General features: G+C 42.5%; 2 protein-coding genes across 5 annotated transcripts; both read right to left on the bottom strand.

Annotated features, from left to right (window-relative positions):
- Positions 1 to 2,122: 2,122 nt before the first annotated feature.
- LOC308322843 (uncharacterized protein) lies at positions 2,123 to 5,851 on the bottom strand. The gene is made up of 3 exons (XM_080774333.1): positions 5,501 to 5,851; positions 4,384 to 4,472; positions 2,123 to 2,248 (listed from the first exon to the last, which is right to left on the bottom strand). Exons 1-3 carry the CDS (start codon positions 5,724 to 5,726, stop codon positions 2,147 to 2,149), a joined length of 417 nt encoding a protein of 138 aa, XP_080630459.1. The 5' UTR covers positions 5,727 to 5,851; the 3' UTR covers positions 2,123 to 2,146.
- Positions 5,852 to 11,908: 6,057 nt separating this feature from the next.
- Positions 11,909 to 24,483, bottom strand: LOC308322349 (cytoplasmic polyadenylation element-binding protein 4-like). Of its 4 annotated transcripts, none has more exons than XM_080773546.1 (12): positions 24,345 to 24,483; positions 22,137 to 23,253; positions 21,917 to 22,015; positions 20,114 to 20,204; positions 19,072 to 19,122; positions 18,927 to 18,950; positions 17,422 to 17,598; positions 16,254 to 16,343; positions 16,040 to 16,158; positions 13,823 to 13,937; positions 13,536 to 13,717; positions 11,909 to 12,150 (listed from the first exon to the last, which is right to left on the bottom strand). In XM_080773546.1, exons 2-12 carry the CDS (start codon positions 23,196 to 23,198, stop codon positions 11,923 to 11,925), a joined length of 2,238 nt encoding a protein of 745 aa, XP_080629672.1. In that variant the 5' UTR covers positions 23,199 to 23,253; positions 24,345 to 24,483; the 3' UTR covers positions 11,909 to 11,922. The 4 variants fall into 4 exon arrangements, with proteins under 4 accessions (XP_080629672.1, XP_080629670.1, XP_080629671.1 ...); XM_080773544.1 differs by having other exon boundaries at positions 20,114 to 20,207; XM_080773545.1 differs by lacking the exon at positions 24,345 to 24,483 and adding an exon at positions 23,738 to 24,057 and having other exon boundaries at positions 20,114 to 20,207.
- Positions 24,484 to 24,850: the final 367 nt, after the last annotated feature.

The following is a 24,850-nucleotide window of genomic DNA, read 5'->3' on the forward strand; positions in this document are numbered from 1 at the left end:
ACAGCAAATGATCTACACAAACTGTCAACCTTCCACACCAAAAGCTTAAGGAAAATCCAACGAATATTCTGGCCCAAAACCATCTCCAACCAACACCTTCTTGATCTGTGTAAACAAGAAAACATGGATACCAGCCTTATGAGAAGGCGGTGGAAATGGATTGGGCATGTAATACGTAGAGAACAAGACAACATCACCAAAACTGCACTTCACTGGACACCAGAGGGCAAACGCAAAAGAGGCCGACCCAAGAACACATGGCGTAGGACAGTGGAGGGAGAGTTGAAGACCCTGCATCACACCTGGGGATCTATAAAGACGCTGGCCCAGGACAGACTGAAGTGGAGATCCTTTGTTGCTGCCCTACATGCCAGCCGGCATAAAGGGCAGTAAGTAAGTAATGTCTTTAGTATCTAGCAGAATGCCTAGAGGCAATAACTCAATTCCTCTTGACTTGGTTTTGTTCCAGTTTTTTGTTGTTACTATAAAATCTACTACTGAAAATAACTGTTATGTAATATAATTAAGCAATATTACACTCGAGCTGGGTGTTCTTTATCGTTATTAATGCATGCCTGAAGGTATCGCAGAAGTGCATTAATGACGATAAAGAACACCCTCGAGTGTAATATTGCAATTATACAACAGTTACCCTTAAAACAAAATAACAAAAATAATATGTATTGCCAGATGTAGCCATGTATGACCACAATTGTCCCAAAAAACTAGCTAGCCTAGCCACGAGTCTGCTGCGCTCTGGGAGAAAAGTACGGCTGAATTCTTTGTTTTGATTAGCTGTTCCAATATTGTGGTTAAAGTTTGGCTAGAAAGCGGTTTCAACCAATCAGATTGCTTCCTCGAAATTAACTGTTGTATAATGTAGATTAAGGAGACCTCGTCACATCATGGATTATCTGTGAGCAACACATACTTATTTCATATTGGAACCGAGATTAACTTTGGCTAAATGAAGTTACTTTCATTGTATGGCAATATTGTTTTATTTACACTATGCTACTACCCTCAGCACACTTCCAATGTGTGCAATAATTAATTATTATATATATATGTATTTAACTACATACATAGTTATGCCAGAATCCACAGTCCATAGTTTACTCTACTGTACATTGTATCTATACAATCTAGTTATTTTTGCTTTACATTTTGATTGAATTGTTGTAAACAGAGCTATTGAGAGTTACGAAACTCCCATAGACTAGCATTGTAAACAAAGAATATTCATTATATTCAATATTCATAGTAGTTTAATTTATTGCCAAAACCAATTTACATGGAATTTGTTTCAGTGTGCTCAGAGATAACAAAAAGAACAGGACAGAACAATGAGGAAGTAACGCTTACCATGGGTTGAAAAATAGTTCCAAACACTACTCTATAGTTCCATGTTGAATCCTCATGGGATCAATGGGTAATATTGGGTATTGATGAAGAACGTGCAAATCTCATGAATCTCTTTTTTCAGCGAGTCTGGTTGTAAATAACAGAAATGTTTCTAAACTGTTGCTTAGTGTACTGCACCAACCTCACGAATACAAATGCCATGCATAGGAAAACATACTGTACTGTAGTAGAAATAAGTCTGATTCTTCATAAAGATAGTCACAGAAGGAGAGAGGGGGGACATGACCATCTATCTAGTAAGAGAAGATATGTGATAATCTGTAGAAAGAAAATATAGTCTATCTAGACCATAGACTCTAGACTAGAGTGTAACCAAATGACAACCACCACAAGAAGTGTGGATAACAAAAGAGATGGCGCCCTCTGATGGACATAGATGGGAGGTTTTTTTTTCTTCTCCAGAAAAAGGTAAGTCTTCTTTTCTGTCCATGACATCAATTCAATAACATCGACTATGTTGAAGAACAACGATTTGAAAATGTGTGTATAAATATATTGTGGACTCTGGTCCTAACACCATAACAACAATCACAGCTTTTGTTTAGTGTACAGACACATGGCCTACAATCAAGCAATTCATTGTGAGGTCTAAGCTGTGCGTGCTGGGCAAACCAAAACAAGAATAAACTTAACCCAAGCACTAATGTTAAATAATGTAACTTCATCCATCCTCATAAGGACAGGTAGAAATGAGGATGCGTTATCCACAGCAAGTCAGTCATTAAATTGGGTTACTGGCCTGCTTCAGCGAGGTCAGTCGCGCCCTGATACACCTGTTCTCCTGTAGCACCTTAGAGATGGTTTGAAGAACGGCACGCTTGGCCTGTCCAAGATATGACATGGAGAGATTGGGAGAGAGAGGGACAGGGAGGTATCGTTGGTACAGTATAGTAACACATCATAAGAACAATAATAAGCTTTATTTATCCAACATATAATTAACGAAATGTCTGTCTGTCTGTCTGTCTGTCTGTCTGTAAAACTGTCGCTGCTGGCTGGACCAATCGCTCTGAATTTTCACACAGGCATTGACCATTATGGACACGTTTTTCGGAAAACCGACTGAGAAACGCCGCGAAAAATCCCCAAAACACGCTCTGTGTGTGGGGACATTTAGCGAAGCCCTTTTTTCAATTTAACCAATGTAACGCTGTTAAATGTATTAGTGAATTAAAATTTCCCATCGACTTATATGGGAAAATGTGAAAACTCACATTCAAGTATTTTTCTCTCAAAAACCGCAAGGGCTACACTTGGAGGGGAGGTGGATATTTTGTTACATCAAACCATCAAATGGTTCTCAAATTACCTTTCAGGGAGAACACAGGCAGTTGTTGCGGATGGTTCTAAATCCAACTGCCTTGCAATTAGTAAAGGTGTAAGTAAAGGTCCATACTGGGTTAGTTTTCTTTATATATTAATATGATTACTCCCTCACTGCACTGTGATGTTCACTACTATGCGGACAACACCACTTTATATAGCATAGGCACATCAATTGAACAGGCCATTGCAAACCTGCAGACTGCATTTGACATGTTCCAATTGTCTCTCTAACAACCCATAAGCTGATCCTTAACTCAAGCAAAACTAAATATACGCTTTTTAACAGAAAAAAACCATTGTTCAAGCTATAGTTATGTCTGTTTTTTATTATGGAGACGTTCTATACATGCTTACTTCATTATCCGTATTGAAGCTTATTTTAGATGCGAGGAAAACTTAAGGGTAGGCTACCACCACGGCACTGCTTACAGTACAGCGGCTGACCGGCAGCAATTTAAAAAAAAAGATATATATATATATATATATATATACACACAATACATACATCAATAATATGATCTATTCAATTGCATTACCCACATTGTAAATAATTTGGTGTTCATATATTCGAACAGGTAAGGACTAGTCAAAACAAATGTACTAAACTAGAGATTAGCAGACCGAACACTGCTGTATATCGCCACCACCACCGATCCGACCAATATGTCCGAGCCATAGTGTCGGGGCTTTGTCAGAGTACCCGTTGTGCCCGTCTGTGTGTGTCCGTTTTGACTTGGGGCTTTGACTTTTTACAGGGGCCAGTTCCGAATTGCAGCCACCTGTCAGTGATCTTTTGCGGTGTAGTGCATCTTGTAGGCCCATTGCACATTGTTGTACTATATCCTCTACCCTGAGTCATCCCACCCTGGCAAAATGAGCAGGGGTTAAGTGAGTTAACAGTTGATGTAAGGCCAAGCAGTAGCAGTAGCCGGCCCGCCTGTCAGCCAGTCCTCCCTTAAGACAATTTAAATACAGGATAGGATACTTTAAATAAAATGACATGACAATGTGATTTTTTTTTAATCTAATGTAATCCTGGACGCTACACTTCCTCTGCCAACCTGAGGGGGCAGCGGACTGACCTCATGCCTCCTTCTATGCATGTCCAAGTCCAAGCTGCTTCTTTTCACCTGACAGAGGGGAATTTCCCCGGCTGGACGTAGCGCATGGAAGGGACACGTTATTCCGACCAGTTCCTTTCCCCTCCATCAGGCGCCCCGGCTGGCCAGGGGGAGGTAGTTTTAGAGACCAGGATTACGGCATGTTTTTGTGAGGGTATCTACCCTAGGGGACACGGGGAGAACATGCAAACTCCACACAGAAAGGCCCTATCGCCAACCCCCGCCTCGGGTATGGGCACTGATGACGTAGAGGAGGGAACACGCCGCCAGTGCCCACAGCTGGAATCGAACTCAGGACCTTCTAGCTGTGAGGCGACAGCACTACCAACTGTGCCACCGAATGTGATTTTTCTTTAATAAGAATGAAATTCTATTGTTCATAAGAATGAACAATAGAATTTCAATATCTAAATGACATAAAAAGGGCCTTCAACAAAACAAAAGCAAGCAATAAAGCAAACAATGTATGATTGTGCACAACACGTGTGCACATGAGACTGTATGTGTGTACCTTTTCGTGTTTCATTTTGTTTGATGGCGTGTCGCTGCTTCCCTGGGAGAACGTGTAGACATCATCAACCAGAGAGGTCGAACTGGAACCTGGAAATACAAGATGATTGATGCGTTTCAACTCTGGAGCATGATTAAGTGGAGGTAACTCATATTAGGCAGTAGACTGCACTGGCCAGCCATACTGCCTCAGAGCCTTATAATTTAGCTGTTCTGATGGCTGCATTGGCCAGTGCCATGCAGCATTTTCACCGTTCATAGTTCATACCATCAGACACCATCAGAGCTTCAGATGAACTGTACAGCAACACTGAGTTTTCTGTTCTGGCAACTGCTCACCTGCCATAGTTACACCACATGCATGCAAATGTTTGCTTGAAGAAATCTGATCTGGGCACCTTACTATATAGAAATTCCTATGTATTGTCTATAGACATCATAAATCCATATTTAGTGTCTATCCACACTTTTCCTGGGCTGTGTGTGCTCCAGTTCCAGTTGATTTCATTGGTCATCTGACCAGTTTCATTGGATCAAATCGACAGGAACTGGAGCACACACAGCCCAGGAAAAGTGTGGATAATGTTCACAGGTTAACTACGTCTATTGTGTACTTGTAATATATCAAGCTATGTCAGTAAGTCACTGGTCACAAGGTTCTGTTTAATAAAAAATAAGAAATAATTCAAAATAAAAGTAAACTGATATTTTAAAAATAAGACAATCTTGGTAACACTTGATAACTTGGGATGGGCATTGGGCATGTTTTCCTAGGCCAGATTATACAAACCAAGGCTTTTGTTTGGGGGGGGGTCAACTAGATCAACTATGATCTAGTAGCCTGCCTACATGCAGTTTGTAAATGTTGACACATGGAATTATGAATCTCCTGTTTGTTGTCATCATTGAATGACTGATATATTGACTGAAACAAAGAGAAGATTTATAGCGTAACAAAGAGCGACCTCTGCAGTCAGTTAGTCACATAGCTAGCTTGATAGGTCATCAATTCTGGTGGAGCACCACCAGGCAGGCAGCTAACCTCGCCTCACCAGGCTTTCCACCACCAGGCAGCCACTACCCACCACAGGCTGTAAACTTGTCTAATCATCACTCACCCTGGCTGGAGCTGGACTGTGAAGTCTTCTGTGACTGTGGTCCCGCTCCTCCGCCTCGACAGACAGACATCGTCTTCTTCTTCTCCCTTGTTGTCAGCACCGGACTTTTTTGTGTTTTGTCGTCATTTTTCCTTTTCTTGGGCGGTGGCTGAGTCGTTTTGACCCTTTTGTTTGACGAGCCTTTTCTAACTTCACCTTCACTTTGAGTTTGAAACTTCTCCGTCATTGTGACTTTCCTATATTTGCCGGTTGATGGCGGCAGTTCGATGACATACTCTTTGACAGGTGTACGGCAACTTTGGGACCCAAACCGTGGCACAAAAACCGCTTTGAGCTTAAGTTTGGAGTTAGACATTTTCTTCCCGTTGTACTGGTTGTCTTTTATTTTCAATGTCAATATCTTAGAGTATATATAAGGTCAATATCTGTTTCTTCTTTCTCATACAGCTGGAGCTGGTCCTTCTTGATTTGAGTTATCTAGGTGCTGACATGGGTGCACTGCTGATGATTGATTGACGGAGGCAAATCAAAGCAGATCCCATCGCCTGGAGGGAAGACCATGCACGTGCGCAGTGATTTGCTGTAGTTTGACATGGATGACACCTGATTGGTGAACTTGCGTTGCTAGGGAACAGCTAGCTTGGGTCCACGTTATTTCCTGAGTACTGAGTGATATTCACCTAGGCTAGAATGTTTATGTTGTAAAGTTAGCCTAAGTTTTAGACTCTCGTAGATGTATTATTGATTTTTACATTTTCAATTTCCCAGAGGGTGGAGAACGGACACCAGCCTGAGACAGACCTTAGCCCAAGGTCTGTCTCAGCTGGTGTCAAATCTTGCCTGTATTTTTGTATAATGTATGAGGGTGCTGGGGGTGTGGCTTGAAGGGGGCGTGGCTACCCCAGACCACACCCCCCAAAATCTCCTGAATTCTGACACTCCAATGTTGACCTAACCCATGTACATACGTAAATTAAATGTTGGAGAGGCCTACGGGGTGCTTGTACAATGTATGTAGGCCTACAATGTATTGGTCCGTAGTTAGCTCTGGTCCAATAGCCTTACTGCCGTTGACTGCAGCTATGGTCGGATTTAGCTCTGGTCCATAGCCTATGGACCAGAGCTAGTCGTAGTTTTCAATAAGTGTTTTAATCCCGTTTGTGGCCGAACCCCATTTTTTCCCTTGTTTGTTGAGCGTAATTCCGGCTTTCACCGGATGCGCCCCCTCGGAACTTCCGACAGAAACCACAAACGGAATTCCACAGAGCCATAGATGGCTCATTGCACAAGCAAGCACCCAGGCCTCTCATCAGAATAAAAGCACCTTATATTTTGCATTTGTGTATGTTCGGAGAATCGGAGGCCACCCTAGTTAGGTCCCCAAATGGAAGACTTTACTGCATGTCCCCCCCCCCCCTCATCTCTCTCCCCATTCCCTGTCAGCCTACTGTCTATCCCTCCATAAAAAATATAAAATAAAGGCGAAAGCCACAAAAGAAAACATCCAAGCATGGATTAATTGAGGTAAAACTGTTCAAATTTCACAAATTAATTAACTCCGTTAATTTGACAGCATATATATATATATATATTATAAGCACCGAAAAATGTCTTTCTGTAGCCTACACATCCTTATATTAACCTGACTCCGCCATATGGGGCAGTAGAGTCCCCATCTGGCGAACATCATTTGCTGTTTGCTGTGTGTGTGTGTGTGTGTGTGTGTGTGTGTGTGTGTGTGTGTGTGTGTGTGTGTGTGTGTGTGTGTGTGTGTGTGTGTGTGTGTGTGTGTGTGTGTGTGTGTGTGTGTGTGTGTGTGTGTGTGTGTGTGTGTGTGTGTGTCCAGCCAGCAGGTGGCACTAAAGACGACTGCTATGAACCAGGGGTTTTCTGAAGGTATTGTATTTGGTCCCTGACAATGCATTTAGTATAGCAAAGAAGATTTTCTATTTTCTTCAACGGAACAGTGCACTAAACTGTGTCTGCTCTATCAGTAGATTCAGTACTGTATATCAAGTTAACCCAAGTTTAATGGAAGGTTGGATAAAGTAAGAGAATGGCATATTTTAAAACATTTTCCCCAAGGACCACATGCAGGCCCATTATGCCATGGACCACTTATGGCAGTGGCACAGGGCTAGTCTCCTTGAGCAAGACTGAACCTCAAATTGTTTCCAGTGTGCAGGTTGGTCCATCTGTCGGTGTGTGAAGGAGTGAATGTAATGCACAATCTGTGGAATGCACTTCCCATTGCAGTCAGAACTGCAGCATCACTCCCAATCTTCCGCCGTAGTCTGAAAACCCACCTTTTCAGACTCCATCATGGCCCATAGCACTTACCCCACCCCCTTAGATAGCAATTCTAGTAGTCATAGCACGTCATAGTACATATGTGTAGCATAGTAGTATAGATGTATAGCTTATATGTATAGTTTCATTATAGATATTCCACTGTTACTTTCTTAGCTACGCATGTTTCATGATAAATGTCTTTATGTGATGTATTCCCATGCTTTTGTTCTTGCTTAATGTAAGTCGCTCTGGATTAAGAGCGTCTGCTAAATGCCTAAATTGTAAATTGTAAATCTATGTAAAGCGTTTTGTATAAAAGCGCTATATAAATGCACCATTTACTAGTAGTCTGTGGACCATCGGTTGAGTAACAGTGGTATGTATAGACATGGGATGCTTTGCAATTGTTACAAAAGCACTAATCAATCCATATCCCATCCCAACACAACAGTGATCACCAGGTTGATTGAATTCTTAGTCAGGGTGGTGGTCCCTGGTTCACAAATCAATTGAAAACCCCTGCCTGCTATAAACCTTAAAAGTCATTCTATTCATCAACATGTCTTCAATGTCTTGAATTAAGGATAGTGATTCACAAAATACTATACAGTATTTTCAAGTGATCAGTGGTGTTCTCACAGGGACAATCTCAAATGGCTTGATTAACCCATTTTGACCTGAGGCAGATTCTTAAAAAGAAATCTTCCAAATAGTCAATATTTTGAAAAACCCATGTCAGTGGTTCTCAAATAATTTCATGTCAAGGTCTCCCAAAAATATGTAATTGGCCGCAGAACCCCATTTGAAAATATGTTGTTCCAGTGACCCCCCAGAAGCAAAGATTTGAGTTAAAAACGTTCGCTCTGAAAGAATATATTCAAAGATTTGCGCCAGTTTCACAATTAAAAACAAACAAACACAGGGTTACTTCATAAAGATCTCATGAATGAAAGCGGCACCAAAATGAACTGTCTTCAACACATACTTTGTTTAACAAATGATCTACAAGGCATTGTAATGAGATTGTAGATCACCTATTTTAGCTCAACCGTCTGGGCACCTAGGCTGCTGAGCCGGGCCTGGCGCCGTGCCACGGGTTCGGCTCCCGATGGCAATATCAATAAAGGCAAAGCAAATCTTTAAAAGAAATGCAGTAGAACTTTAGACATGTTCAGTATGGTAAAGCCTTGAGACAGCGGTGGGCACCACAGTGATCAACAGGCAAGCAATGAATTTCAAGTGCATTAGGCCATGAATTCTTCCTCACAGTTGTTTTATTCGTTCAACATCTCACATTACAAATACTTCAAATGTATGCATACAGTTATAAATAGTTGGCTGCAAATGAATATATGACATTAGATCTTTGTTTTACTTCAATACTACAAACCAACTATAAAAACTGACGTCTGTATTATAGCGTAACTCAAATCAGGAAGAAAATATAAAAAAAAATAAACTTATAAATGTGAAATGACTTAATAAAAATCAAAATGATAGGTAAAAAAAAGTTAATAAATACAACCTTCCCAGCATACAATTAAAAACTATTGAAATTTTGCAATCAAGTAATACTAACAGACATATTCAATATTCTTTTCATCTGAAAATGTGAAGCACATTACATCAATTAGAAAAACTAGACACGTCAACAAGTTTAACACATCACCCCAAAAATATAACAGAAATCTGATCAAAATGATAGTTATACATATTTCAATTGAAAATATAGCAAATGCTAAATCATCAACCTAATATTTACAATGTTTTCAATCACAGTAGCATGGTAGTAGCAAAATAAGTAAATTAAGCACAAAACTAATGTTTAAAAATAAAATTCAGTTATAAATTAGTAGAAAGATCTGTTTTTTTTTTTATCTCGCAGACACCAGCATGAATTATAGGAAAACAAACTATGTTTACATGATTGTATGATATATTTTTTTGTTTGTTTCTTTTGTTTTTCTTTCGTGGATTAAAATGAGTTAAACTGCAGAGTCTCGTTTCTGGAAAGAATAAGTATTGCACATAATGGCTCGAAGTTACTTGCAACATTAATCACATTCAGGTCTATGTCCCAAAGCATGCCACATCACAAGGAGGGGGGGGGGGGGGGGGTCAAGTGATGTCCTACTGAGTGTCCTGTACAATAATATGACCGTATGTGAGGAAGGCAGACAATAATGTAAAGAGGCTACAGTACAAAAGAGGTGGATCTTAACGAGAAGGAAATTTTAAGAAAGGAAAAAAAAAAGAAAGAAAAAAAAAAAAGGAGATCTAGTGCATTACATTAGGTCCTGCATTAACACTAGCCAGGTTATTTTTGTAATATATCATGCATGCCAAGAATAACTAGAACTTAGCAGTCCCAGAAGAAAGTGAATCTAAATATTTAACCAGCTTGTCATTCATTCCTGGTGATACAAGGGAAGATTCCACAATGGACCGAAGCCAAAACATTTACCCTATAAGATTCTTTGACTACATCTAGAAGCGGAATATCAGAATACATTTTCAAGACTATCAAAATCAGTTTAGAAAAGTCTTGTCATGCCTTAGGGTCCTGCAATTATGTTTATTAGGACAGGAGAGAATCTGTATACGACTGGCTAACGTTAGCCTTTTTTTTTATTATCTTTTTTTCTTTTTTCTTTTTTTTCTACAGAATCACGTCAATGAACCGGACAGATTGAGATTTACCAGCACTTAAATATATAAAAGCTAAATTGAAAATTATATTAATATCATTCATTTTTATTTTTAAATTAAGTTTACCATAAATGCAGATCTCTTAGTAACAAAGGTACAAAATTATTTTTCACCAAGTGAAAAAAATGAGGTATTGCAAAAGGAGTTCTCCCATCTGTGAAAAATGTGCCTAAAATGACTATTGAAAAAAATATTTAGAAAAGTAGTGCATAATAAATGTATATATGTTCATGACAAAATAATCAGCTATAAAACACTGTACAAAAATCAGCAGGCCATGTATAAAATAATATCTTTATCTCTGTGACAGCAAATTCTTCAAAGAGTGTCCAGCTACTACCATCACCAACCACACCACACCTGTGACAGACGCTCCAGTCATAGAAGAGTGCAGTGGTACAAAATGAGGACAGCTCAGGGCGACTGGACTGTGCATTCCCATTCGTTTGTACTACATTAGCATTTTAGCTTCCAGTGCTAATATCCCTGACATTATAAAGTGAGCAAATACTACTGCCAATACCTGAGCCCTGAGGGCCATGCCTTAAATCATCTGAAACCTACAATCCAAACTCCAAACAACGCCAGCCATCCTTCCGCCTCCATCTGACAAGAGGACACACCATCATCCCGGCATCCCTCAGATCAACATTTGCGTTTGATCACTTGCTTATTTTTTTAGGCCAGTCTTTGGTTTTGCCCTTTCTGGTTACAAAGTGTCAATTTTGTTTTAAACCAAGACCTACAAAGTCACGCCAGCAATCTATAAACGCATGCCAGACAGAGGAGAGATTTTGTTTTGCCACGCAGCGCGATGATATACTCTGAGCGGCCTGAAATTTTTATTATGTCTAACCATCTGTAATAGTGTTTCCCCACTCTCTATCAATTCAACCAGTTGCACTCAACCTTTGGTTAGCGATACAGTTGTTCTCTAAACCTGCATGCGAAAAGCAACAAAATGCACTCTTTTCCTCCCTAACGCAACTTCCTTAAGTCATTATACTGGTTCAGGTACGACAAACCTCACTCAAATTTTATGTTACTCTTGACAACAAATGTAAGCAGCTTTACCAGCTAATAATGCAAGAAAACAAAGTACAGTCAAGTCAGAAAACATCTAATTCCAAATCTAATGCATCCATATATTCATGCATACTTTAACTTAAAAATTCCAAAACATAAATGGGATTCCACTATTTTTCTTAGCGTTTACTTTTTTCTTTAGAAGGCCCAATTTAAAAATAATTAAATAAAATAAAATTAAGCTTTAAAGATTTTTTTTTAACTTAAAGGAACCAGCAAAAAGAAAAAGTGCATTTATTTTCTATATCATAGCCCTATCCTAAGTACCCCCACCCCCCCCCCCCTTCCCACATTCTCTCCCTCCCATCCCCCTCCCCCTCTCTCTCTCTCTCTCCTTAGTTCCAGCGGAAGGAGATGTGTCTGGGCCGGTCACCGCCCTCTTTCACCAGGGGTTTGTGGAACTCACGGCCGGCTCGGGAGTGGATGGCAGCCCAGCAGTATTCACAGTAGTACTGCAGGCAGGTCACGTTGGCGCAGAAGAACGGAGCAAACTTCCCCCCACAGCGGGTGCCCTGGCATTCATCACAGAGCTGGTCATCCAGGACATATGGCTTCACTTCCACCTGGGGAGGGAGGAGCCAAGACAAGGAAGGGTTGAGGATATATATATATATATATATATAGCACCTGACGAAGCTCACGGCGAAACACGTCATGCTAATAAATAAGTTTGATGCAGTAAGTTGTGCTTCTCTGTTCCCTGGAGTGTGCAGTCCCTTCCTTGGAAGGTTTTTCTCTTTTTTTGATGTCTATGCCTGCCAACTAGACTTGCACCTCCTACGGGTCTTTTTGGATGTGCAGGAGTCCCCTTTATGTCTTATATATATATATATATATATGTGTACAGAGGAGGTATCAACCCCTTAGCCCGAATTTACGTTGTCATACCATGGCATTTGCCTAGCGAAAATAGGCAATCTACAAGGTCACAACGCGTGATGCAATAGGCAAATCTGCAATGTCACAACGCGTTGTGTGATGCTTGTAGATCTGCTATTTCTGCCACACAACACCAGCGTATGACGGATTATAAACCTAGCTAGCTTTGCTTAATTTGACAAGGACAACCCAATAAGAGTCTATACGAGAACACGCATGAGGCACACAAACACGTTACAGGCTCAGATCTTGTTCTATATGATCTCAATAAAAAGGTTTGGAAGTCTGCTTATTTATTTATAGTCCGACACCAACATGGCCACTCAGTCTGCAGTTTTCTACCCATGCATGTTTGCATTTAAATGGGATCAGGGAATGGGATAGCACTATGGCCAGTAAAGTGAGAGTAGTTTGACCGGGAAGCAGATGGATGGCTCGATGACTGAACCATAGCATGAGCGCAGAGAGTGGAGTGAGTGCTCTGGACTGAACACCGAGTTATTTTTAAAGAAATGAATAAATGTGATTAATATTAATGAAGGAGTTTAATATCTTCTGAACACCCTGATGTGCATGTCGTTTCAGACATGAAAGACTACCGCCCATGAGTGATAAATACATGTTGGATAAGCATGATTTATTACACTAAGGAAATCAATGGTATAGTCCAAATTATAAAAAAATATATACAAGGGGGAAAAGATTCGAATTATATCAGCAATCTATCTAATAATTTAGCGATCGCTGTCTGTGTGTCTGTCCGCTTCACCAGTGAAATGCATGTTGGGACGGGCACAGATTAATACTGGGACACACTTTTCCGTGTAACAGACCCACACAGGGAAAACAACTCGGACGGGGCAATTTAACGTGAACACACACGCTGTTTCGACACCACACTGAACATCATTTGCTGTTCATATATATTCAGAACGGGTAAGGACTAGTATATACAATTTTGATGAGCAGCAGTCACTCAACGGAATATATTAAAAAGAAGCAGAATTATACATAGAAATTGCAGAAAGACTACCGCCCGAACACCGGTCGATGTGGGGCATCAACTCACCCGTTTATCTATCTCCCCGTGCTGCAGCTGAACGAATCGAGCACTGATGGCTGCAATGTAGCTCTGCTGATTGGAGAAGGCCACTCGACCCGCCCCTTTCGGATACTTAAGCTCTGGATCCGTGTCAATTCCTGCATAGCATACACCTCCATACAGACGGTCCATGATCATAGCAAGTTCCACTGGAATGACAGAACACAAAACACAAGCATTATGGCAACTGACAACACGCATCCATGACATGGGTGAAGCCCCCTTCCAGGGGTTGACATGAGGGTTACCACTACCTGCACGCAGAGGACGAGGGACACCCCCAACAAAGATTGTCTTCCTCGGGTCCAGAGGCTGAGAGCCGTCCATTACAAAGTCACTGTCGTTCAAGTTCCAGGGCCGAATCTGGACCTGCAGAACAAAAACACAGAACCACAAAACTAATTTATTAATTTATTCTTCTCACTCAAGTCGCTCCGCTTCTACAGTGAGCATAGTTTACATTTCAGACGGATAACTCCCGGATAGATTGAACAAATATTATAGAATGAGAATACAAGTGTGCATATCACATTTTATCTTGGCGTTCGGCTCCGCTACATTTTTCTCCCCGCTCGGCACAATTACACAACCATCAGTAAGCATTAAGAGCAGGGAGATAGATATAGAACAACAACACCCCCCATGGGGAACAGAAAGGGAGAGCCCACCGGTGGTGCTGGGGTGGTGGCGGGAGCAAACAGTGCATAACACCACCAGGAACGCATACAGTATGCAGATGAAGGAACGCAGGAAGAATCCAGACTTAAGTGAGCTTAAATACCCCACCCAATTGGTCAGCCGATTGTCAGCAAATGACATGTGGGTATTGCATAACACTGAATGAGCCCCTCAAGTATATCTGACTGAACTAACTCCGCAAGCTGCGTATCATTGTGAGCATGGAAGGAGTAGGTTTATTTAGTAATTATCTTTTGTTCAAATTGACAGTTATTTCACCATATTCACATGGCAGCCATTTTGCTATTAAGTTAATGCAATGGCAGCCCAAGAAAGTGACATTTTCTTCCCAACCCACAAATATGACAAAATGGCAAAATGTTCACTGTGTGAATATAGTCAATTCACTAATACGTGTATAGATTACATAATCTTAGTTTGTGAACAGACCAAATGTGTATGCTAATTTACGGTCAGGTAAATTAGCAAAAGTACCACCAGCCACTTGGGTAATTACACATACTTATGGATCATTCTTATTAGCAAATACCATGGCCCAACGAGAACACCAGCGTGCTCTCAGAGGATGGTGGAAAGAGGAGTGCATGCTATTCCCAACGCAAAACCCCACCCCCAATCACTGTGATTGGCCGAGGCACAGAGAGTGTGGGTGACTGTTAATTGTTTCACCTATGGCGCGGTAAGCCATCAGCTGCTCGCTCGCTCGTCTAGCAGCTCGCTCTGGCGTGCGTCATAACCTCACCAAGTGATGTAAAAACCCATGCATTTGTTGTAAAACCTTGGCCCATACACAGGGCCGTTGCATTAAATAAAAATGAGCGACAAAAAGAAAAGAAACCGACCTGGGAATCGCATACACTGGAGAGAGAGAAGTGAGAGAACCTGTCTGGACATGCCTTCACAGGAGTCGGCATGAGAGAACAAGGGGGTGGAGTTGGTCACGGTAGAGATTAGAGAATTAATAGCCCAATTCATAGACGCTAATGAATTATGGGGACGGACGTCTCCACTACATGCATCTGCCCATGGAAATATTGACTATGTCAGTTAGTAGGTTTTGGGAATGAATACATTGCAGCACTATGAAAGGCAAAAGTCCACATACATTGTCTGTTCCCCGTTTAACACTAAGAGTAGCAACAAGTCATCATCGATAGGCTCTTTCAATGTATTTTTCTCATAGCCTGCATCTGCTTAAGCTTAATAAAAGAATAAAATAAGTCAAATACATATGCTTCTAATGAATCAATACGTTGAATAATGATTATAAATTCCTTATTATGAAACACTGAATTAGTTTGTAGAGTAAGAACAAATTAAATGTGCATAAATTGCTTGTAGCCTACGCAGTGTTTAATCATTTGAGCCCTATATAATATGAATAGTTATAGTAGATAGAAAATAGATGATCGAAGCTCACAGCACTCCATTTACTGTGGGGGATGGGGGGGGGGGTTTGGTGAAAGAATTTGAAATTGTCCAAAACATGGACACCAGGATTAAAGTGGTTCAGCACAGAGTGAATGAGGCCCAATGTTACTAAACTACCACGGCAGCCATTTTAGGTGCAAGACAGTGGGAAGAAATTTGAGTCACGTTATTTCAACGCATCGATTTTAAAATAACAGTATCAGTTTCCAGACACAGGTACACAGCCAAATCCGCACTTACGGATTAACACTTTACAGGTTCATTTGTACATGCTCAGCATTAAATTAACACGTTTGTTGGCTGGCATCTAGGGCTATACTAGCATACAGAATGATACTCACAGGCTTGTCTTTGATGGTTGGGCTGGAGACACACAGGTAGAGCTTGCCGTCCTCCTCAATGCAGGCATCAATCAGAGCCTGAACAGAGCTCTCATCTTGAAACAGCAAGAACGCATAACCTATAGGGAGGTGAGAGTTTGAGAAGACGATATACGACTTGCACTCTCGTCCTCAATATTTTATGGACTCAATATGCGACGGCACAGCAACTTACCCTTAGGAGGAAAATAGGACTTGCTCTCCGCCTTGTGTGGCCAGTCCACAAACAAATGTCCAAATCGGCGGAAACTGGCAGTGATTTCATCTGATTGAGGCAAGAAATAAATTACTGTACGTTATTACCATGCAATCAGTTGTCACAAATCACTTACTAAAATACTATTACCATTCAAATTGATCATCGTTGGCTGACCAATGCCTCTTTATGAAGCTCCCAATGGAGAACATTTGTACGCTTTTCAGAAAACAGTTTAGGCCGTTTTAAAAATCAGCCTCAGGTCTAAATAGACTACTGTCCAATCGGGCGTACAGGCTCCTTCAAATAACTTTGACGTCAGCCACCATGGATAAATAGGGAGACCTCCAACAACTGTATATGAGCTAGTAACCGTCTAAACTAAGTACTGCATCTCAAACCCTCACCCTGACAACGTTGTAGAGATCATATTATCATATTATATAAAGTGGGGCAAAAAATACCGTAGGTATGTATTTGGATTTTGGAGCTTGATTGCACATGGTTCAAAATACTATACCAGGGTATGTTCAGATTTTGGAGAGTCAATTAAAAAAAAATTAATACTACTCTACTGTCTACTATTATTATTATATGTTGATCGGATCCTTCCCCAACCATCCTTCCTCTTCGATGTCTCCCTTTTGACTGATATCAGTCCATTCAAACTCTAGACGGGCCTGCCCCAAAGTCATTAGTGCAGCCGCGCCCGGCAGCCAGCAAAAACTAGAGTTCGCAACAGGACCGAAAATCTTGGCCCGGCCCAACCTGGGCCCTCATCAAATCCTGTACACTCAAGAGAATGTCCCCGCTACCAAGGGATTCCATGATATGTTGCACATAGTTTTAGCCTAGTACAATGACCCGACACACTGCGGTCATACTATACAAATAAATGTATTTGGTGTCAATATTATATGTCTAAATCTCTTGAACTGTTCAGTCATTTGGAAAATTGGCGATATACAATGTTGTCTCTTTTGCATGCAAACATGTTTGGGAGTCAGGGAATGCTAGTCCATTGATTTGCATGACTGCATCACCGTTTAGAGACAGAGCAGACGCCACAATGATAAGAAAGAAAAGCAATCATTCGAATTAAGGTTACAGTAGTGTGTGTATGTGAAGTATGAATACGAGCCTGTACCTTCATCTATGTCTGGGGGAAGCCCGCCCACAAACACCTTGCGCGAGTATCGCTCCACGCGCTCCCCATTGAGATGGGGGAAGCAGTGGGCGGAGCCGAGGCCAGCGAGACCCTGGTCGCCTGAGTCCTCTTCTCCAAAGGAGCGCTCGTCCTCCAGGGGGAACAAAGAGGAATGGCCTGGTGGGGGGAGAGAGAGACAGTTACACATGGGCTCACTACTACCAGGGTTCCAACAACTTAGTAAGACCTCATTGGTTTGAAAATCAACGACAAAAGGCATTTCTACACACAAACAAAATCTCGACATCAAGAAAGTACATACATGAGCAGGCAATGATTTTAATTTTGATGCAACAGAATTGGAATCATTATCACTTCTACCTCTTGACAAGCAACCCTTAAAAAGACATAGTCTCTCGAGTCAGACAACTCTTCCACAATCTTCGAATGCTAGAAGTCTCGAACTTGGGGGGGGGGGGGGGGGGCATGCGTTACTCCGACGTACCAATAGTCCGACATCCGTGGCCGGTTAAGACTCACCCGTGGCTTCTGCGTGTGGTTATAGGGTTAGGTTAGGGTGTCGGACTATTGCGTGTCGTCGGACTGTTAGTACGTCGGACCAAAGATATGCACCCCTTTAACTTTTGCAACATGAAGTTGTCAACTGTCATTTCCGTTCATGAAAATATATTTCTGAATTTCAATTTCTGCCAAGTAGCAAGGTAGCTAGGCTTCGACAAATTTGATTTAAAGTAGGAATTATTTATGCGACTGCAAAAGGTGAAACAGAAGTGTGGGTGGGGCAGGTCATCCATTTTATTTTCTACACATTTTCAGTGCTTCCAGTGTATAGACTGTTAGGCTGCAGCATACACCAACCGAACAAGAAACGTAGTAACTTGATTGACCTGCCGTCAGTGCCATGCCCATGGGCTGGTTAGAAATATTAGATGTGCAATAAGAACTGCCTAACCAAACACCTCCCAATGCGCTCGCAATTCGTTTATATCAAAGCATAGCGCAAATTCACCGGCACCTCCCGTCTTCCCCTTGAACCCTTCTTCCCAATAAACAAAAACCTTCAAATTTTGAGTTGACAATAAAGTTGTTAAAGTTCCGATTCCGACTGTACGCGGTGCCGGGTCTACTGTTCAGAACACAATGCGGAGCCACATCGAGCATAAAACACTTTCTTTGGTCCGGGAAACCCTGCCCGAACCGAAAACAGTTTGCCGTCGTTTGTAGTATGCTGCAGCCTTTAGGCGGAAGCATTTGAAGATTGTGTGGGCCAACAGTCTGTCTCTAGAGACTTAGGCATATTACAGACCCAGCAGAACAAGGAGGTCAAAACAACATTTGAAGGCAGAATAAGCAGTGACAATCAACAAATCAGCAGACAAACACACACACAGGCCAAACCAGTCAGCATGTGAGGTGTGGTGGCCTCTTTGCAAATAGCATTACAGAAAGAAAAAAAACAAGACAAGCACATTTACAAGCTTTACCTCGTCGTCTGCCATAACTCCTAGCTGCGTGTAAAACAACACAAAACACTATTTGACAACAGGGACTTTGTTGTTTTTAAGATACAAGAGATTATAAATCAACACTACACTATTACAAATATGTTTAGGCATGTCATTTACATACCATTCATGGGTAAAGGGCCGTCTCCACCCTGGTGAGAGAAACCGTAGCGACCTAGATGAAGCAACATAAGAAATTTGAAACAGAGGGCAACACAATCTTGCACAGTCTTATGCAATCAGAGACCCCACCCCGAGAGCCAATAATCCATTTCTTCCCTGAAATCCAAGCAGCTCAATAACCAACGAAGATTATGTTGAAATGGATGGGTGTGATGTACTCTTTGTAATGTCTGGGATCATGGACAATAGCTGTACAAATTACAGTAAGTGTGTTTAGAATCAGGATATGAATATAAAATAGAGTAATTCATCCGAAGATCATGACCTGAAAATAGCAAACATCCTATATGTAGTGGTAGAATGAATGAAATGTGTAAAATCACCCTGGAAATAACTGCATGACTTGCTTTTAACCTTGACAAATGGTGGTCACATGAGTAGGTTCTTGATTACATACAGTGGGAATTTCAGCAGCTACATTACTGTCATGACGGAGTCATACAGTAAATGACTGGCAGCAAATCATCATCGACGCAATCAGGAGAGACCAGTTGCACTCATTAAATTGCTTGTATCAACAGGCCTAGATTAGCATTCTTTAAGACTCTAGATTTAGCAGGATGTTTTCCTGTGACAAGAAAATATTTTTTGTTCTAACTGGAGAGTCTGTGTGTGTGTGTGTGTGGGGGGGGGGGGGGGTAATATCACAAGTTAAAACAGAGTACAGAAGTGTACTGTGTGTGCACTCCCACCACTCTCAGAGCATCTTAACTAAGGCTTCATTGTGCATTAGCGTAAAAGGCTGATTCAGCATGATATCCTTGCCGAACTGACATCAAATAATCAGTCTCCATTACAGAGACCGTATGCATACAATGAAGTCCGCAGCTCGGCACAAGCCCATGAATATTAAAGGTAGGTTTCTGATTTCCCCCGTTCTTTCCGTGGCATTGCCCGGCCGCATTCACAGTACCTACAGTGGTGGAATCGCAATACACATCCCATCATTGCTTTTCTTTTTTTAAGTGTGGGAACCAACCAACCTTTCAAGGAATCCTGCTCAGCCCTCATAATGTCAATCAATGAGTTCTCCAGAGAATGCATACTGAAACCATCAAAGGAGCGCGTTCTCTCCTGCTGGAGAAGAGGAAGACAACGATTAGCCTTTGCCGTTCCCACTCGTTACAGAAAGAAGGGAGGGAAAAAAAAGGAACAGACACAGATCACTGATGCTAATAGTGGATGAAAAAGCAAAAAAGAAACATCAACTTATCCTTTAACCACTTTCAACCCATTTGTGGCATTTGTCATTATAGGTAAGTATTTTCAAAATTAACTGATGTGTTGTGAGCAGCATACACCAAAGAATATAAGGCTTAAATGGTTAAACGGAGACATATTGTGTGTGTGTGTGTGTGTGTGTGTGTGTGTGTGTGTGTCTCTCAATGACCAAAACATATTGGGTTATATATGTAGAAACCTGGATGTTACAGCAAGTTAAAGCATTGTCCATCATCTGTATTTGTTGCTTCTATGTTCAACCACATTTAAACAAACGTCAAATACAATTCTGCTAACATCTAATAAAACAAGTCCTGGTACTTTTTTCCACAGTCGCCGCCTGCCGGCGGCAGCGTTAGGATTACACAGATATTGATTACGTATTGATTTTTGTTGTGCTAAAGAACTTCCGTCGGCCATTTCACCCTTCCCAGAATTTCAACAATTACATTGTTTTTATTTATTCATTCATTGGCAGAATTTACTGTGTTTGCATTCATTTGGTATTCACCATTATTATTGGTATGGCATTTGAGCCACTTACCACCATTTGATGATGAGATTTAGCTGCTCAGACCCAAGAATATTTTGTTATTGTTGGATAATATTTTGGCAACAGGCAAACGTTGATAAATTAAATAAAAACCTTCTCCAATTGTGTAGACTTCTTGTAAATTAATGCAGAATGATGTTTAACAATAATTCAACTCTTGAGCATAAAATGAAACCAAATGAACCCCAATAAAGGGTCCATTTGGTTTCATTTCACACTCTCGAGTTAAAGATCTATATAAGGTCCATTTGGTTACCAACTTTCCATCATTGAGCTGGGAACCACCTGGCAGATCCTCAAGGACCACTGGCTGAAAACCACTGATGTTTTGGCAAAACAAACATGATTCATGTCAAGTGAATGAAGATGAACAACAATATTTGGACTGCATTGGGCCCATGATGCAACTAGGTATTAAACTATACAATCCAAGGTCCTACAACAGAAAAACATAATGCATGGCACGGTTTTAACATATTTAAAGATGTTTGGGGCTGTTATCAAAGATAACAATTATTCTATATATATTCTCTAATTGTTCACCAATTCTTGTAAATTAATAAATGCAGATGTTTAACAATAATGTAACTCTTGAGAGTGTAACTCTCAAGAGTTAAAGATCTATATGGGTCCATTTGGTTACCAACTCCACAATTTAGCTGGGGACCACCTGGAACCCCCCAAGGACCACTGGTTGAAAACCACTGATATAGTAGATGCCATGTGATCAGAAGTCTAGTTTCACAAAATGAAATTGAAAAACAGCCTCATTGTATATATATATATATATACATACAATAGGTTTCAATTTGCCACGGTTCAGATCAGATGATCCATTTACTGCATCCCATTCTGCACAAACTCACAAAGGCTACTTTGTTGACTTTGATACAAACATTAACTTGGGATTCGTGAGTGGAGTCTCTCTGCAACCTAAGGGCACATTGGTGGTTGTTGCCTTCTTGGAAATGTACACTTAAAAAAAAAAAACAGCCTGCTGTGATGAGCTCACCTGGAAAGGGTAAACACCATCGTTGCGGCTCATACTGTCCTCCATCCAAGCTTTGTGGTTGAAACCGGAGTTGTTTCTGGGGTATTTCTGAGAGGGGACCTGAAGAACAGTTTCACACATGAGTTTCTTGCATATTCGCTGTATTCATGGTTCAATGCTAATACTATGGCCTACTGGGATTATTCGTCCAGTCTAAATGAGGAATAACAAGCTCGTTTACCTGGTTGTTCGGGAAGGACTTCTTCAGTGGGGAAATGGAATTCAGTGCTGCCACACCTCCATTGAGCCCCCTGCGAAACTCCCGAACACCCTGTGTGCCTCCCCAGCCACCATAGCCCCCGCCGCCAGGGCTCCAGGAAGTGGATGTCGGGGTGGAGGGGCTCTGGTAACTTCCCCAGGGCGAAGGGGGCTTGCTCTGGGCAGGAGCAAGGTGGGGCAGCTGGGTGAAGGCTCCAGAGCGATGGGGGTGTTGGGGGAATGAAGGCTGGGGAGGGTGAGGGCTGGCGGGGGAGCGTCGGTGTTGCGGCGGGATCCCTTGATTGTGTGGGTGGTAGTGTTGCGGGTGAGGAGGAGGAGGGTGGTGCTGGGAGACCGGTCCTATCTGTGGGGAGAAACTGCCTGCCCCGGCCCCAAAACCAGGCCCGGCGTGGTGGGAGAAGTTCTGGAACAGCATAGGGGGCCCGTTGGCGTTGGAGCCGGCAGGGCCGAAGAATCCTCCGACATCCTCCCCCACCACGGGGGATGGGTTAGACGGCACCGCGGGGGACCAGTTGTTGAAGCTGGTCAAGGAGGAGGAGGAAGAAGTGGACTGAGCACAGCTGGTACCCATACCCAGGCTGTCCTGGTAATCAAAGCCACCCAACACTGGAGATTCCATCCTTAGCTTCTCCTTCCCACTACTGCTCTCCAGGGAACCCTTCTCCAGGGAGCCGTCATCGGGCAGTGACCCGTCAAGCTCCCCAAGGCCTCCGGCGGCCTCCTGCTGACCCGGTGAGAGAGCCTGAGGCTGGGCCTGGGCCGGAGACTTCTCCTGCATGTCCTGGAGGTCCAAGGCCTTGGACTTGTCTGATTCCAGGATCTCATCTTGCATGTTAGTGTGTTGGGCTACAGCCGGAAACAGCCAAGCACTGCCCCCATTGGTGGAGCAGGTGTTGTTTATGAAGGATGGGGGGCTGGGGGGGTTCGGGGGCTGGGGTTGGAGGTGAGGAGGGATCCTTACGGGGAAAGCAGATTTGTTACCACTGCTGTTCTTCACCAGGACTCCGAACCCGTAGTCCCCCATTTATGAAACCCAGTAAATCCTCACTTGACTTTTGTCTTTTACTGTCTTCTTTATTCTGAAAAGTAGGTAAAGAGGACAGCAAGGAGGAGTAGGAGTGGGGTAAAGAGAAAATAAAAAAGGGCTGTTACAGCACAATATGATTTGGCCTCAAAAAACCAGCTTTACCAATTTGCAATGACTTTGCAAAGGCTGCACCCAGCCTGGTCTTGTGATGGAATCAATTAGATTAAATCATTGATTCGCTTTTAGCCGTTCATGGGAGGCCTTAGTAATGTTAAGATATACGGTTTTACACCACGGAGGAAAAAAACACCCAACCCAACCCAACCTAGCCAGCAGGCAGCTAACAACCTGGGCTAGTAAAGCCGACGTCTCCAAAGGTCGTTCTGCGACTAGCACTAAAGCTAACAGCTGCTCCGCCAACCTTCCTCGCATGTGTCCTATTAATCACACAACGCATTGCAATGGTCATTTTTAAAGCCCCCCCGTGCACTGCACCGTGCGTGTACGCGACGCACGACTGAAGCACGGACACCTACCGTGTGGAAATCTGGCTTTTTCTGCAATGACCTCCTCGTACGCCGACCATTTAAATAGTGGAAAATGCTGATGACGTCTCTTCTTGTCTGTTCAGAATCTAGGGTAGTTCCCTAGCTCATACGAGGACTAGGCCGGGGATCGGATCACCACCACCGCCAGCAGCCCCGACCGACAGACTAGACTGCAGCAGATAGATCCACTACACCCCGGAATGGATCTGCAAACCATCTGCTATGGGGGGTGGGTGGGGGGCGATCAAACGTTAATGTACTCAAATATTAAACGGGGTGACGCGAACATTATCAACGATCGGCGACGACAGGGCTGACGGAGGAATTCTACTACAAACCCGGCTGCGATCTAAGTTGTGAAATGGTGCATGGCTCTTTAAACGACCTCGTCGGTTTCGTGTCCTGTATGTTCAATGTCACACAGCCCTGACGATCCTTGTCATCATCATTTACAGTCCCCCCCCCACCACCACCACCACCACCGACCGACCGACCGAACCCGCAACAACCCAAACCCTGCACAGACGACAGACCTTGTAATAATATCGTGTAAATATAATCTCGGTGGTAATCGATGGTGTCGTGCGATAGCTACCTTTTTAGTTTGGTGACATGACCTTTTTTATCGTTTGGATGATGTTGTTGCCATGTCTCTTTTTAGCTTTTCTCCGTTTTCTGCATTTCCTCACAGCAGCAGCAGAGCCGGTGTGTAAATGGTCTCTTCTCCTCCTCTAGTTGACAGCTGTGGGCCAGTCGGGAGACACTTCCGTCTGCAAGCCCCGCCCCCCTCTCCCAGTAAACCACCAGCCACAGCGCTGCCAGGGTTTCCCTTTCTGGCCCCGCCTACTTTAACACATGAACGCCGTCTGATTGGACGCTTGTTGAGAGACCACACCCCATTGGGGAAAAAAACGAGTTTATACTTTAGTTGCGCGCCGGTGTCGCGCGAACCGAAAATAGCCAGATCTGCAAGATCACAAAGCGTCGCTGCCGCGACGCCTTGTGAGTTTGTAGATCTGGCTATTTTCGGCTGCGCCGCGCGCGACACCAACACCCAACTAAAGTATAAATCGTCACCCTTTAAAGAATCCTTTTCAATGA

Source organism: Protomyctophum bolini (genome assembly GCF_963924005.1).
Source record: "Protomyctophum bolini genome assembly, chromosome: 10".
Taxonomy (NCBI): domain Eukaryota; kingdom Metazoa; phylum Chordata; class Actinopteri; order Myctophiformes; family Myctophidae; genus Protomyctophum; species Protomyctophum bolini.